The sequence below is a fragment of the Capricornis sumatraensis genome, chromosome 17 (assembly GCF_032405125.1).
Source record: "Capricornis sumatraensis isolate serow.1 chromosome 17, serow.2, whole genome shotgun sequence".
Lineage (NCBI taxonomy): Eukaryota > Metazoa > Chordata > Mammalia > Artiodactyla > Bovidae > Capricornis > Capricornis sumatraensis.
In genome coordinates this window covers 58,786,664-58,802,174 of record NC_091085.1, presented here as the reverse complement: position 1 = coordinate 58,802,174, position 15,511 = coordinate 58,786,664, and the positions used below count along the sequence as shown (strand labels likewise).

General features: G+C 46.6%; 1 protein-coding gene across 2 annotated transcripts in view; it reads left to right on the top strand.

Moving 5' to 3' along the window:
* Positions 1–15,511, top strand: part of ATP6V0A2 (ATPase H+ transporting V0 subunit a2) — a 46,012-nt gene that overhangs the window by 18,466 nt on the left and 12,035 nt on the right. For both annotated transcript variants that reach the window (XM_068990327.1, XM_068990328.1), the window contains 10 exons: positions 4,017–4,099; positions 6,605–6,698; positions 7,379–7,591; positions 10,337–10,487; positions 10,874–11,010; positions 11,520–11,707; positions 11,811–11,901; positions 13,112–13,230; positions 14,019–14,229; positions 14,945–15,064. In XM_068990327.1, coding sequence (XP_068846428.1) covers positions 4,017–4,099; positions 6,605–6,698; positions 7,379–7,591; positions 10,337–10,487; positions 10,874–11,010; positions 11,520–11,707; positions 11,811–11,901; positions 13,112–13,230; positions 14,019–14,229; positions 14,945–15,064 — 1,407 coding nt within the window. The remainder of the gene's footprint in view (positions 1–4,016; positions 4,100–6,604; positions 6,699–7,378; positions 7,592–10,336; positions 10,488–10,873; positions 11,011–11,519; positions 11,708–11,810; positions 11,902–13,111; positions 13,231–14,018; positions 14,230–14,944; positions 15,065–15,511) is intronic.

Genomic DNA, 15,511 nt, shown 5'->3' with positions numbered 1-15,511 from the left:
TTTAAAATCATTAAGGAATGTTCAAAGTAAAATTCACTATAAATGCCATTTCTTTTCTCTTCCAGTGTAGTTTCTTTAATAATTTATCTGGAAATAATTTTAATTTACAGAAAAGTTGCCAGAAGAGAACAGAGACTTCCCCTGCTCCTTCCCAACTGTTGCGTTTTGCTGCACGTACTGTTACCCACTTGCTGCATATCTAGTCCCGTTTTCTTTTTTTAAAAAAAAGTATCTATTTTTGGCCGCGCTGGGTCTTTGCTGCTGCGCACAAGCTTTCTCTAGTTGTAGTGAGTGGGGGCTACCCTTTAGTTGTGGTGTGCAGGCTTCTCATCGTGGTGGTTTCTCTTGTTGCAGAGCACACGCACTAGGCACGTGGGCTTCAGTAGTTGTGGCACACGGGCTTAGTTGCTCCTCGGCATGTGGGATCTTCCCGGACCAGGGATTGAACTTATGTCCCCTGCATTGGCAGGCTGATTCTTACCCACTGTACCACCTGGGAAGTCCCATCCCCATTTTTCTTTTTTTTTTTTTTTGCCCATCCCCATTTTCATTCGTCTCCTTGCAGACCTTCTGAGAGGAAGCCATGGACAGGTGTCCATTGCCCATCATAGGGATACTGTTTTGGACTGCAAGCCATCAGGCTCCTCTGCCCATGGCATTCTCCAGGCAAGAATCCTGGTATAGGTTTTCATGCCCTCCTCCAGGGGATCTTTCCGAACCAGGGATGGAACCATGTCCCTTATGTCTCCTGCATTGGCAGGCAGGTTCTTTACCACTAGCACCACCCGGGGAAGCCCAGTAACCACGATACAACCCTCCAAATGAGAAAAATCAACATGCACACAACACTTTGGTGCAGTACAAACATGCCCTGCAGACTCCTCACAGTTTGCCTTGTTTCCTTGCTGGTCCACTGCCCTAGGGGAGACTGTGACTTGCATTCGGGACAGACAGCGTGTTCTGTGGGACGACCCTCCTTTGGGGTCCATTCAGTGCTTCCTCACGACCAGGCTCTGAGCACACGTTGCTGATGGGAACATGGATGCTCTGGTCCTCTCAGCACCTCCCACCAGGGGGCATGTGATGTTAGCCTGGTCATGTTGGTGTCCGCCAGGTTCCTCCACGTTCATGTCTCCTTTCTGCCCTATTTAACTGTTAAGTGGTTGCTAGGAGATATTCCAAGGTTATTGGTCTTTGGGGTGTCAATCCTCACCAAACTTATACCCACCAGCCTCGGCCTCCGTGGCGACTCTCTGGAACTTGTCGCCTCTGTCGCTCACAGTTGCCATCATTTTCCCTTCTGGGCTTACTGGTTGCCATCCTGCAGAAGGCAGTGCTTTCCCTGCCCTCATAGTCACTCATTCATCCATGAACTCAGTCAGACCTTCCTCTTTGTTCGATGACTTGTGTTCTGTTGTGGTCCGTGACTTGGCCACTGGGAGTCTCTTTGTGCACGTTTCTCTGGCCTTTGGCACGTTCTCAGCGTTCAGCAGGCAGTCCCTTACTTCCTGTCACATAGGATGGTCCTGGTCTCCGCCTGGAGTCAGCTGTTCCTTCAAGGACCCTTGGTACCTTTTAGTAGAGGATGGAATTTAGAAACCAGGATCTGGGTGTTTGAGTTCTCGTTGTGTACTGGAGTGCTGTTGTTTCTGGGCCCTTTTAGCAGTCAGACATGCACACACACACACATACAGCTGTAAACACTTCTGCAGCTACCTGTGCACATTTATTATAGACCATTTGTTCAGGGACTTTCCTGGTGTTTCAGTGGTTAAGACTCCGTGCCACCAGTGCAGAGTGTGTGGGTTCGATCCCTGGTCAGGAACCAAGACCCTTTATGCCCTGTAGTGCAGCCAAAAGAGTGGAAAAAAAAAGAAAAACAACAACCCCAAACCCGCCATTTGTGCAGACTGTATGCTACAGTTCTAGACGTCTCTTTTTCTGTCTTTTTCACTCTCTTCTGATACTGAAAAATCTCCTCCCCTTATCGACAATATAGTTCACGAATTGCATAATTTAGGTATTTATTCAGTGTATCCAGCCAGATCAGCCGTCGCCTCCCCCCTCCGCCTCCCCCGACCCCGGCCACCTTGTGTCCTTTACTTCAGGATCCCACCGCCTCCGCTTTGCCTGAAGGTCCCCGGCCTGTTTCCTGTCCCACGTTATTTCATGGCTTTTGAAGCCACCTTTTAAATACCATCTTCCAAATGGGTGTACTGGCTTGGACCTCTGCCCCAAATACCAGACTTCTGTTGAACTGGCTCCTCCGTAACTTTGAAGTTCCCTGAAAACGTTTCCACAGGATGCTTAAAACTGAACTCCCTCCCAATCTTCCCCTGCCTCCCAGACCTGACCTTCCAGCTTGCCTGTCTCAGTCAGCGACAACTCAGCTCTCATCCTTCCAGCGTCCAGGATGATTCCTGTGAAACTAGTCAAACTCCCCCCACCACACCCCCAACCTAAACCCCTCCCTTGGCTTCCTGTCTCACTCAGCCAAAAGCTCGAATCCTCCCAGTGTCCCAGCCGGGCAGCCCTCTGGCCCTCGGTCTGGCCATTTCTCTTCAGGCAGGCTGGCCTTCGTACTTGCCCTCATCCCGCCTCTGCCTGAGCTTTGTCTTTGGCTCGAGAGGCTTTCCCCCAGGATCCACGTGGCTTACTCCTTGCCCCTTCACTTCTCTAGACCCAGATGTCACCTTCTCCAGGAGGCCTTCCCTGATTGCCTGGTTTAAAATTGCAGTCCCCAGCCCTCTTCTCCCGGTCACCCCCCTCCCCCCAGCTTTATTTTCTTTTTCATAATTGTTTTTATTTTTGGCTGCACTGGGTCTTGGCTGCTGCATGGACTTTTTTCTAGTTCTGGCGAGTGAGGGCTGCTTTCTGGTTGTGGTCCTTGGGCTTCTCAGTGTGGTGGCTGCCCTTGTTGCAGAGCGCGGGCTCCAGGCTCACAGGCTCATGGTTTTGGTTTCTGGGCTCTAGAGTACAGGCTCGGTAGTTGCGGTGCGTGGGCTTAGTCACTGCATAGCATGTGGGCTGGACCAGGCGTCGAATCCGTGTCTCCTGGATTGGCAGGCAGATTCTTTACCACTGAGCCACCAGGCAGACACAGCTTTATTTTCTTTATCACCCTCATCTCCACTGGGCATATTACGTTCTTTCTTTGTGTCTCTCACTGCCAACCTGAATACAAGCTTCCCTCCCCTCCTAGGTCGGGAACTTTTGTCTGTTTTGTTCACTGCTGTATTCCTAGCACCGGGAACAGTGCCTGGCAAATAGGCCAAAAACCTATTCGTTGTTAGTTGTAGAATACTTGTAAATGTAGTCACTTCTCATTATTTGCATCGTTATATTGTACAGTCTTCATGAGAACCGAGCCATTGCTCCCAGGAGAAGCATAGAGTTGGGTCCCTTTGAGCCGCTGGTCAGTGTTTTCATCGACTGATCAGTCCATAACCTCGTTTTATATGTGTTCTGTTTAAAGACACCTTACTTGATATATACTGTTGATTCATTAGCATTGAACTCACTGCCAACCCACGCTAGCATGCATGTCTGAGCAACTCATATGGGACACACTTGAGGGCAACTCACAGCCTTTCTGTGCTCAGGAACACTAGGAAGCACTTCAGCACCACCCCTGGGGACCGTTTCCAGTACCGAAATTACCAACAAAAGGCACAGAAATGCGAAAAACTTGGAGCCAGACAGACCACAAAAAGGACACGTGTTTACAGTATGAACTAGTGGTCACCTTGTTTGACCTCAACTGGAATATGCACGTTGAGGAACTCCAAATTTTTGTCACTCTGCATGTCTGCAAATGAGTGAAAAACTGCTGCAAGTTTTGGTTTGGGGGGTTATATCTGGAGTGAATTTGCAGTTGTGGAATCTGGAGATAATGAGGATGGACAGTGTTTGCTGAATGAATGAACACATTAATGAACTAACTCTGACAGAGTACGAGCTGCCAGGGTTTTCAAAGTTCTTCCTGCAGAAGTAACAGTCATCTTTATCCTTTGTAGGGAGAAGTCATAAAATGGTATGTGTTTTTGATATCCTTTTGGGGAGAGCAGATTGGCCACAAGGTTAAGAAGATATGTGATTGGTAAGAAAAAGAAATAGTTTATTTCCTTTATTTCTTCATTCTCAGTAACCTCTAGTTTTCCTTAAATAGGTCTCTGAAGAGTAACACAGTGGTTGCAGAGGCTGCTGGGCTTTGTTACATGATTTCTTTGCTCTAATGCCATGTTTTCAGACATTTAATTTGTCATCTGCCTTGCCAGTGTAATACTTAAGATAATTTGAAAGTAAACACCATGTTTTTAACATTCCCAGATTTGATTTCTTTCTTGGGAATTAAGGCTCAAGATCAATCCGGGAAGGAATCCAGGTTTACTATTTACTGCCTTTCTGTTGCTTTGAGCCACACATCAGCGTTATCTGTCCTCCTGGAGCGGATGGCTCATCCTTTGTCCAGCCCTCCACAGTTAGCTCCTTTGCCCTGGGTAAGGGGGCCTGGCAAGTGGTGGAGAGGGTGGGCTCAGAGGGACCCGCCTGCCAAATGAGGTGGTACAAGACCATGTGAACCTTTGAGAAACACAGAGCAGTGTCCCAGCAAGAGTCAGTCTGTGACTGAGTTTTGTCACTAGTGGGGAAATAAGGCCACACCAAAACTCAAAAGAATGGCCTTTTGTTTCCTTATGCTCTGGGAAATTTTAGCTGGCCTTGCTTCTTGCTGGGGTAAGGGTGGGACTTGGTTATTTCCTTTGGATCAGTGTTCACCAGAGTTTGATACACAGTCACTGGTGTTATGAAAAGTAATTTTAGGTGTTACATGGGCAAGCTTGTTCTTACTTTAATGCTAAGTCACTTCAGTCGTGTCCGACTCTGTGGGACCCCATAGATGGCAGCCCACCAGGCTCCCCCATCCCTGGGATTCTCCAGGCAAGAATACTGGAGTGGGTTGCCATTTCCTTCTCCAGTGCATGAAAGTGAAAAGTGAAAGTCAAGTCGCTCAGTTGTGTCCGACTCTTCGCGACCCCATGGACTGCAGCCTACCAGGTTCCTCTATCCATGGGATTTTCCAGGCAAGAGTACTGGAGTGGGGTGCCATTGTGTATATTTATTTTTATGTAGATGACAAAAACTATAGCCAACACATAAACCCCTGACTTCACAAATATCATTGCTTAAGATAAAGCTAGAGTAAGAATTTAATTTTGATGGTCAGAGCGTAGAGAGAAATAGAAAGCATGGCATTCAAATACTGAGGCAGCATGGGAGATCTTGCAGCTTGGGAGCTGTGGCCCTGCCTCCTTTCTGACCTGGTGTCACATGTCCCCAGGGGATGTTTACTGTGAAAGTGAAAGAAAGTGAAAATGAAGTCAGTCATGTTGAATTCTTTGCAACCCCATGGACTGTAGCCTACGAGTCTCCTCCATCCATGGAATTTTCCAGGCAAGAGTACTGGAGTGGGTTGCCATTTCCTTCTCCAGGGAATCTTCCCGACCCAGGGATCGAACCCAGGCCTCCCGTTTTGCAAGCACTTTTACTGTCTGAGCCACTGTAGCACGTGTCAAGGGCAAGTGCCAAGAATCCAGAACTTTTTTCTCCCTTGATTTTCTTTTTTTATTTCAAGTTTTTTGTTTTTAAAAAAATGCATTATAATTAGTTGCTTTACAATATTAATTTCAGCTGTAAACCCTGCAAGTCAGCCACATGTATGTGTATATCTCCTCCCTCTGGACCCTTCCTCCCGCTGCCTCACCCCACCCCTCTAGGTCATCACAGAGCCCTGGGCTGGGCCCCCTGTGCTGCACAGCAGCTTCCCACTAGCTAGCTGTTTCACACATGGGAGTGCATATATGTCAGCGCTGCTCTCTCAATTGGTCCTGTCTTCTCCTTCCCTGCCAGAGAAGGCGATGGCACCCCACTCCAGTACTCTTGCCTGGAAAATCCCATGGACGGAGGAGCCTGGTAGGCTGCAGTCCATGGGGTCGCGAAGAGTCGGACACAACTGAGCAACTTGACTTTCACTTTTCACTTTCATGCATTGGAGAAGGAGATGGCAGCCCACTCCAGTGTTCTTGCCTGGAGAATCCCAGGGACGGGGGAGCCTGGTAGGCTGCCGTCTATGGGGTCGCACAGAGTTGGACACGACTGAAGCGACTTAGCAGCAGCAGCAGCAGCTTCTTCCCTGCTTTGTCCACAAGCCGTCTCTACATCTGTGTCTCTTATTTCTCTCTCCTTTTTTTTAAGGTAATTACTGTGTGTTCTTTGACTTACACACTCCCAGCTTAAGGGTCATGGTGGATTTAGAACATTGAAATTGGGAATGAGCTTTTAGGAATCATTGAGAGCAGAAATGGAATTTGGAGCCAAGAGAGAGTTGGCTAAATCCGTGGAATTCAGTGGACATTTGTCCAGTGTCCATCTGCAAGGCCGTAGCACGGCCAGGTGCCTGTGTCTGCACCTTTTTCTCCCAGAGGGCTGCTTTTATTCTGGTTTGGAGGAAATGTGCCCAGACGGTGTATTCAGTTTAGCTCTAGTTTTCTACACCGCTTCCTGTAGTTCTGACGGCTGCGGCGCTGTCTCGAATCCTGTCTTCTAGTTACCACTGCCACGTTTACCCCTACCCGAACACAGCCGAGGAGCGCAGAGAGATCCAGGAGGGACTGAATACCCGGATTCAAGATCTTTACACTGTGAGTGAACCAGAAACTTACCTCCTTATCTGAGGACTTGTGAAACATTTACAAATCCATTTAGTTTCTTTTTTAATATGGAAAATTTTGATTGTGGACAAATCAAGACATTTTAGGGAGACTGGAATGTCACCTCCTTTCTCTTCATGGGAGTTTCATTTTAGCAGCCTGTTAGAAACCTAGATGGTTTCTAAATGATGGGGCTTTAAAAAAAAAAAAAGGAGTCTGATTATCTTTGATCTGCTAAAGTGTAATTCTTCATCAGATAGGATGAGTGAGCCCCATGTAAAGTGCTGGCTGTAATTTTACCAGCACTGTTTTAAGTCATCTTTCTGCTTAGAAGTTCACTCTGACCCATTTGAGCAAAAGAGGGTTTCTTGGCAGAATGGGATGGGAATTGGTGGCTCCTGGGGTTGACAGGAAGTGGGGTGAGGCTGGAGTGGGTAAGAACTAGGGACCTAGGTCTCTGGGCCCAGCTAGGCCATCGTGCTGCCCTGGGGACCACAACACCTCACTGTTCCTGTGCCCTGGGCTCCTGTTCGGGAGAGGCAGCTCCAGGCCTGGAGGAGAAGGACTGAACTTCCTTCCTTCCTGGTGGGGAGAGAGTCCCCCCACCCCCAGTGGAGGTCAGGTGCCCGGCAGATGCTCCGCTGAGATCCTGTGTGTTTGTCTTCACCCAGGTGCTTCACAAAACCGAGGACTATTTAAGGCAAGTGCTGTGTAAAGCCGCTGAGTCGGTCTACAGCCGTGTGATCCAGGTGAAGAAGATGAAAGCCATTTACCACATGCTGAACATGTGCAGCTTCGACGTGACCAACAAGTGCCTCATCGCCGAGGTCTGGTGTCCTGAGGCTGATTTGCACGAGCTGCGAAGGGCACTGGAGGAGGGCTCGGTGAGGTGGCTCTCCCTTCCCCTCCCCTCTCTCCCCTCCCCTTCCCTCTCTCCCCTTCCCTCTCTCCCCTCCCCTCCCCTTCCCTCTCTCCCCTCCCCTCTCTCCCCTCCCCTCCCCTTCCCTCTCTCCCCTCCCCTCCCCTCCCCTCCTCTCCCTGCTGGCCCTTTCCTGCCCAAGGTTGGAGTGTATCTCATCAAGCTCAGGGCAATGAGATAGACAGGAGAGGACACTATGTGGATGCTTTTGAACTGAAATTGCAGAGTCACTCACTGGAAGCTCTGTGCACGTGCATTCTTTTTTCCTTAATTGAAGTTTAGTTGCTTTACAGTGTGTTCCTGTATATGGCAAAGTGATTTGCACAGGCTTTTAAAGCAAACCTTTCATTTTATGTTGGAATATAACCGATTAACAATGTTGTGATAGTTTCAGGTGGACAGCAAAGGGACTCAGCCATGCCTATACAGGTGTCCACTCTCCCCCAACCCCCCTCCCATCCAGGTTGCCACATCACATTGAGCAGAGTTCCCTGTGCTGTACAGGAGGTCCTTGTTGGTTATCTGTCTAAATATAGCAGTTGCAGTGGCATTTTTAATTTGCTCGTTTGAGTAAGTAGTTCAGTGACATGTTTTACAAGTCAAAAAAATATTATTAAAGAACCAGTGAAGGGACTTCCTTGTACGCAAAGCCTCAGTTTTGTTCAGTTCCCCTGCTCAAGACAACCCTTGTTTTAGTTTTATTATGTCTTTGAGTTTCTTAATCATAGATCAAATAGGAATATATAAAAGGGGAGAATTCCCTTTCTTCACAATAGATTATGTGCTATTTATACTTTCTTTTCTTTTAAGAGAACTTCCCTGTTTTATAGCTATTTAATATCCAGATGGAATTGTTGTTACATGGTTTATGGAACTAGTCCCTGGTCATTTAGGTGGTTTCCAGCTTTGCGAATACCACCAGCACAGAGACTAACACTTGACCTTTGACAGTTCAGACATGCACAGATTTGCCAGATACTGGGTAGATTCCCAGGATGGAATTGCTGGATCAGTTTTGCCAGATACTTGCCAGATGAATGCAGCCAATTGTTGCATTTCCCCCTATTTTGAGTGAGGGTGAATATCTTTCTTTCATTAAAAAAAATAAAAATTTGTTTTATTTTTGGCTGTGCTGGATGTTTGTTGCTGCTCTCGGGCAAGTGGGGGCTACTCTAGTTGTGGTGTGCGCCTCTAGTTGCAGAGCATGGGCTTGGTTGCCCATAGGCATGTGGTATCTTCCCAGACCAGGGATCAAACCCAGGTCCCCTACACTGGCAGGTAGACTCTTAACCACTGGACCACCAGGGAAGTCCTGAATGTCTTTTTGGATGTTTAAGAGCCTTTGAATTTGCACCTTCTGGTGAGCTCTCTGTTCACATGCTTTGCCCATTTTCCACTTGGGGGTTGGTCCTTTTCTTACTAATTTCCTTAGCTCGTTGTCTGTGATACAAGAACAAATACTCTCCCCCAATTCTGTCACTTGTCTTATGGTGTTTCTTTCTGTTTGTTTGCTTCGGTCATGCGGAAGTTTTTGGTTAAATATACTTCCATTTGTTCAACTTGGTTGAACCCATTAATCTCAGTTCCTGTGGTCTCTGAACTTTGCTGCTGCTGCTAAGTCACTTCAGTCGTGTCCGACTCTGCAACCCCATAGACAGCAGCCCACCAGGCTCCCCCATCCCTGGGATTCTCCAGGCAAGAGTACTGGAGTGGATTGCCATTCCCTTCTCCATTAAACCATGTGCTGCTGCTGCTGCTAGGTCGCTTCAGTCGTCTCCGACTGTGCGACCCCAAAGACGGCAGCCCACCAAGCTCCCCGTCCCTGGGATTCTCCAGGCAAGAATACTGGAGTGGGTGCCATTGCCTTCTTCCTCTGAACTTTGAATAATAGGTTATTCTCACTTTAGGATTATGGGCTCTGTCTCCCGTGTTCCTGTGTGAGTTTTTTTTTAACTGGGGTATAGGTGTTTTACAATGTTGTGTTAGTTTCTGCTATACAAGAGGTTTTTCTGTATCAAAACTTAGTTTACTGAAAATAACAGGTTTACATACTTCAACAAAGAAACATGTTTTCTTATGAGCGTTTGGTTAATCAGCTTGTTTCGTCACATAATTCTGTGATGGTACAAAAACATCAAATTAATGATGGCATAAAAATAGTTATTCTGGAGTATGGGGCATCTGTTGTATTTATTTAAAGGTCTAAATGACTCATTTATTGAGGTAGCATCAGTTTTGAGAGACATGACTGGTACTCTAGTGCATACGTGTGTATATAAGTAGCCCCAGGGTTGCCAATATAAAACTGGAATTTAGTGGTTTATCTCCTAAAAATGTTCAAGAGAAATTTAGAGACAGCTACAGTATTACGTAATAAAAATGAAATATAGGGAAGGATAAATCAGAATGTCAGTATGGCAACATTTTGGTTTATTTTTGTTTTACTCATCACTGCCCACTTCCCACCACTCAGCCTTGCTAGATTCTTGCTTCTGTAAGACCGCAGCCCCAGGCGTACCCCACCTCCCCACCCCAGGAGCCTCCCTCAGTTCCTCCTGTCGCTCCTGCTGTGCTGGAACCTCCTGGGGGGTGGTGATCAGTACTTCCCCATGTGGCCCTGCACAAGGCCTTGTCATAGCAGGCCACCAAGATTTGTTGAAAGAGCTCTTGGGTGGTAATTTTTTCTTTTTTTCTTCTTTTCATGTGAAAGAGAGAGAGCGGTGGTACAATCCCCTCATTCATGAATACAATCCCAACAAAAGAAACTCCCCCAACTCTGATCCGTACCAACAAATTCACCGAGGGGTTTCAGAACATCGTGGATGCCTACGGGGTCGGGAGCTACCAAGAGGTGAACCCAGGTTGGAAGCCTGTATTTGCTAGTCTTTATGCATTCTGTACATCACTGCTGCTTTTTTTCCCCTATGAGAATGTAATAGATATTTGGAAAGATAGGCTCACTAGTAACTGTTTTGTTATTTAGTATAAGCTGTTTATTTTTGAATGTGCCTGGGGGCATGTGGAATCATACTTCCCCCAGCCCGGGATTAAACCCATGCCCCTGCATTGGAAGCATGCAGTCTTAATCACTGGACCACCAGGGAAGTCCCTAAAGTGTTCTTTTTAACCTGTCAATTCTCTCTTGAGAATTTGGGAGAAAGTCAAGATCATTATATGCGGTCGTGTTTGCATTAACTAGAAATTTCTGCCTCTGCTGCCAGTCAGAAATCTCTTGCCTTTCCTGCAGCTCTCTTCACCATCATCACTTTCCCCTTTTTATTTGCCGTGATGTTTGGAGACTTTGGACATGGTTTTGTGATGTTCTTATTTGCCCTCCTGTTGGTGTTAAACGAAAATCATCCCAGACTAAATCAGTCACAAGAGGTAAAAACATAAACCCTCCACCTCATTATCTCCTGTGAGGTAGCATTAGTAGTGATTACCTTCTGTTTGACTAGAAAAAGAGACATTTAAAAATGTTTCATTTTTGGCGATAACCAAAACCCGAGACCTAGGTGGGGTGGGTCTTCATTCTTGTTTGATGGCAAGTTCTGTGCCATGAACTTGATTTTTATTTATATATATATGTATTTTTTAAGTGTTTGTTTATTTGGCTGTGCTGGATCTTAGTTGCAGCATGCTGGATCTTTAGTTGCAGCATGCAAACTCTTAGTTGCAGCAAGTGGGATCTAGTTCCCTGACCAGGGATCAAACCCGGGTCCCCTGCACTGGGAGTGCAAAGTCTTAGCCACTGGACTGCCCGGAAAGTCCCTGTGAGCTTGATTGTGAGCAGCCTGGAGAGGAGCGTTTAAGAATGTGCCCAGACTAACTCGATCACTTCTGCTCCTGTTCCCCGTGGTCCTGTCTCACTCACCACACTTTGCTCCCCACAGATCATGCGGATGTTCTTCAATGGTCGCTATATCCTCCTGCTGATGGGGCTGTTCTCAGTGTACACGGGCCTCATCTACAACGACTGCTTTTCCAAGTCGGTCAACCTCTTTGGCTCCAGGTGGAACGTGTCTGCCATGTACAGCTCCAGTCACAGCCCAGAGGAGCAGAGGAAGATGGTGCTTTGGAAGTGAGTGTCTGCCCGGCTGCCAGATGGTGTCTAAGGTGGAGGGCGTCACTCCGAGGCTCCCTCCCTCATCACAGGAGGCCCTCACCCTTCTTTTGTGTTACAGTGACAGCGTCATCAGGCACCACAGCGTGTTGCAGTTGGATCCCAGTGTTCCCGGAGTGTTCCGAGGCCCTTACCCTTTTGGCATTGATCCCGTGAGTATACTCCTCCCCTTAATACCTCAAGTTTCTCGCTAGTACCACCTAATTTTTCAATGAAAAATGTTGTTAGTTTTGACCACTCCGTGTGGCTTACTCCCTTAGGAGTAAGGGCCTTAGTTCCCTGACCAGGGATACCTCAGGGCCATAATCATTGGACCACCAGGAATTCCCAGGATCACCTAGCTTTAACTGTCACAGAGGTTTCACAGACTATTCAGCATGGTTCAGGTGGTTGGTTGGTTCTCGGAGGGGGTTTCTATCTGGATGACAGAGGCTCACCGTGTATTCCGAGTCAGGCTAGTGTGCAGATGAAGCTGACAGTCCGTTTCAGAAGCCAGGATCAGTGCCTGAGTGCAGGTCCGCAGAGAGCTGGGGTTACAGTCTGTCCTACTCCCTGACCCCTTGATTTTAGTGGAAAGTGCCGTGAAACGTGTGCAGCTGCTTCCGTTTCTTTGTGCACATTGTTTTTTTATCTTTTGCTTTAGAAAGAAATAGTGTGGAATTTTAGAATGGGAAAGGGAGCTTAAGCTTACCATGGTGCTTATTGAGGTGGTGGTTTGAAAGGGGAAAAGTGTGGGGAGAAGGAAAGAGAGGCAGTGGCTGGGGCTGGGGCTGTCCCCACCCTACCTGCCCCGCCATGGGTCTCGGCAGGCGGCTGCTTATGAGGCCCAGGCAGCGTCTCTCTAGACTCGGGGTTCTTCTCGAGGAATCTCAGCCTTAAGAGAAGAGCTTAGACACTACCTCAAGGGACTTCCTTGGTGGTCCAGTGTCTCAGACTCTGCCATCCTGATGCAGGGAACCTGGGTTCGATCCCTGACCAGGGAACTAGATCTCACATGCCACAGCTAAGAGTTCACATGCTGCAAGTAAAGATCCTGCATGCTGCAGCTAAGACTGGGCACAGCCAAGTAAATAAAGCTGCGTCAGAATTGGTTTGGAGGGAGGTGATACAGTAGTGAAAAGAACTCACTGACAGGAGTCTTATCATCCCCTTATCTGAGCTTTCCAAGGGAACCTCTCTCCTAATTGTTTATTCTTGTCTCTAAACATAATTTACATAATTGAATAGTGTTGCCTCAAGTCTTAATACGATAGGAAACTTGAAAAGGCTTGACCAGGGTTTTCCCTAAGGAATAGCACTTTTATCCTAAGCCAGTTGAAGGGAGTTAAAGTTTTCTTTTTCGGTGTTTTGTTTTGTCTTTAGATTTGGAACTTGGCCACCAATCGTCTCACTTTTCTAAACTCTTTCAAAATGAAGATGTCTGTGATTTTAGGGATTACTCACATGACTTTTGGAGTCATTCTGGGAATATTTAACCACTTGTAAGTACAGATTTTTTTAAAAACCAGTATTTATAAATCAAGTTGTTGGTATTAATATTTCTTAACCTTTGCTTGATGATAGACTGCCTAGATCTTAAAGGCAGCCAGTATGGGGGTATGTCGTATTCATATGCTCCTGTTTTGATGATCCGTTTTTTGGCAGCTTCTTTAATGGCAGTCCACTCCAGTACTATTGCCTGGAAAATCCCATGGACAGAGGAGCCTGGTGGCTACAGTCCATGGGGTCGCAAAGAGTCGGGCACAACTGAGCGACTTCACTTTCACTTTCACTTGATTCAGCAAATATTTGTTGAGCATATAGAATGTGCCTGGCACTGTTAGGGGTTGAACAGAGAGATCAGAAAAAAGTTTTCACCCTCATGGAGTTTATGTTCAAGTGAGGGAGACATGCAGCATGTTCATTCACATTTATTTCCAGAGGTGATTTTTGTCATATTCTTTTTTATTTTATAAATCAAAAACTTTTGGTTTGTTTCTTACAGCTGGTATATTAGAAGTAAGAGATGATGTCTTTTTTCTTCTAATTGAATCTGAAAGGGAAAGACTAGTCTTCTCTCCTGTCCTCACATCTTTTTGTGATTATATCTGGATCATAACACAGATGATGTGATTCTGAGATAGGCTTTGTCACAGAGAATTTAAGATTAATGTCCTCTTTACTTTTTATCTTAGTCCAGCTGCGTGCTGCCACTAAGACCCGGTGCAGCCAAATAAGTAAATGTTAAAACATTTGTTCATGGGTTAATCAATTCTGTTTTTTGCCCTAGGCATTTCAGGAAGAAGTTCAATATTTGTCTGGTTTCCATACCAGAACTGCTCTTCATGCTCTGCATCTTTGGATACCTTATATTTATGATCATCTATAAGTGGCTGGTTTATTCAGCCGAAACCTCCAGAACTGCTCCTAGCATTCTGATTGAATTTATTAGCATGTTTTTATTCCTGGCTGGTGACACAGGTGGTCTTTACCCAGGGCAGGTAAACAATCTTTTTTTTTTTCCTTCCCCCATTCTTAGGAACTCAAGGGAAGTCCTCATGAGAGCCTTTTTGTTTCAATCAGTAGAGTGATTAAAGGTGCTTCCCACAGCCTCCCAGGCACTGAGCGGCTTTCTGTTTCTCTCTGTTATCACGGGGGTGTCATTCTGCCATGAGTGCTATCTCCAGGGCTCTGGTCAGACTGTAATCCAGACTTGCTGCCACTCCTTAGCTGTCAGAAGTGGTGGGGAAAGAATGTGTTACTGGAGGGTTCCCGAGTACTGCTCATCCATCTGTCTTTCCAGTTTTTTCTTTTCTTTTTTTTCTTTCCCAGTTTTTTTCTTTTTAAATAATTTTATTTATTTATTTATATTTAAATAATACCACTGAGCCACCAGGGGAAGCCCCTCCGGTTTCTTTAAAGTCAGTCTCTGACTCAGCCAGGCTTTCAGAGAACTGGCAGTTGGACCGTGGCACATGGTCCTCTCCAGAAATGACTTTTCTGTGTAGATGCACGTTTGTGTGATGCCACCCATATCAGCTATGAGTTTAAGAAACAAAAGGTAAAGACCCTCTGACAAATATAATTTAGCTTGCGTTTGCTTTACGTTCCTTGCTAAAAGACATTCTGCTTGATTGTCACTAGTTTCAGCGTACCAATGACACCGTTGGTACGTCTTTGCGTTTCACCCGGCTTCCTCCCCGTCTGCACCGACAGGAGCATATCCAGAGGCTGCTGCTGGTCATCACAGTGTTGTCAGTCCCCGTGCTTTTCTTGGGAAAACCACTCTTTCTGCTGTGGCTGCACAGGGGGCGCAGTTGTTTTGGGGTCGGCAGGGTAAGTGTGAGCTCGGATGCGTGTTTGTTGATGGTGAGCAAAGTCTGCTTTTAGCTGTGGAAAGTTTTGTAAGGAAAACACCTTCCAGGAATGCCAGTGGCTAAGACTCCACGCTTCCTCTGCGGCGGGCATTGGTTCAATCCCATCGGGGAACTAAGGTCCTGCTTGCTGTGCAGTGCAGCCAAAGAAGTAAATAAATAGATTTGGAAAAGAAACTGAACACCTTCCATGGGGTCCAGGCTTTGATTTAAAAGCTAAAGCTTCCCTCACTGAGCACTCTGGGGTTGGCTGTTCTGCAGAGGCTTGGTGCCAGGAACCTGCACATCTGGGCATGGGAAACTGGTCCCCCTTTCATGAACCCCAAACCTAACAGGAGCTTGCACTGAAATCTTTCAGTGATGCTGGTCATAACTACAGTGTTTTTCTTCCTTATTCTTGCCTCTTCAT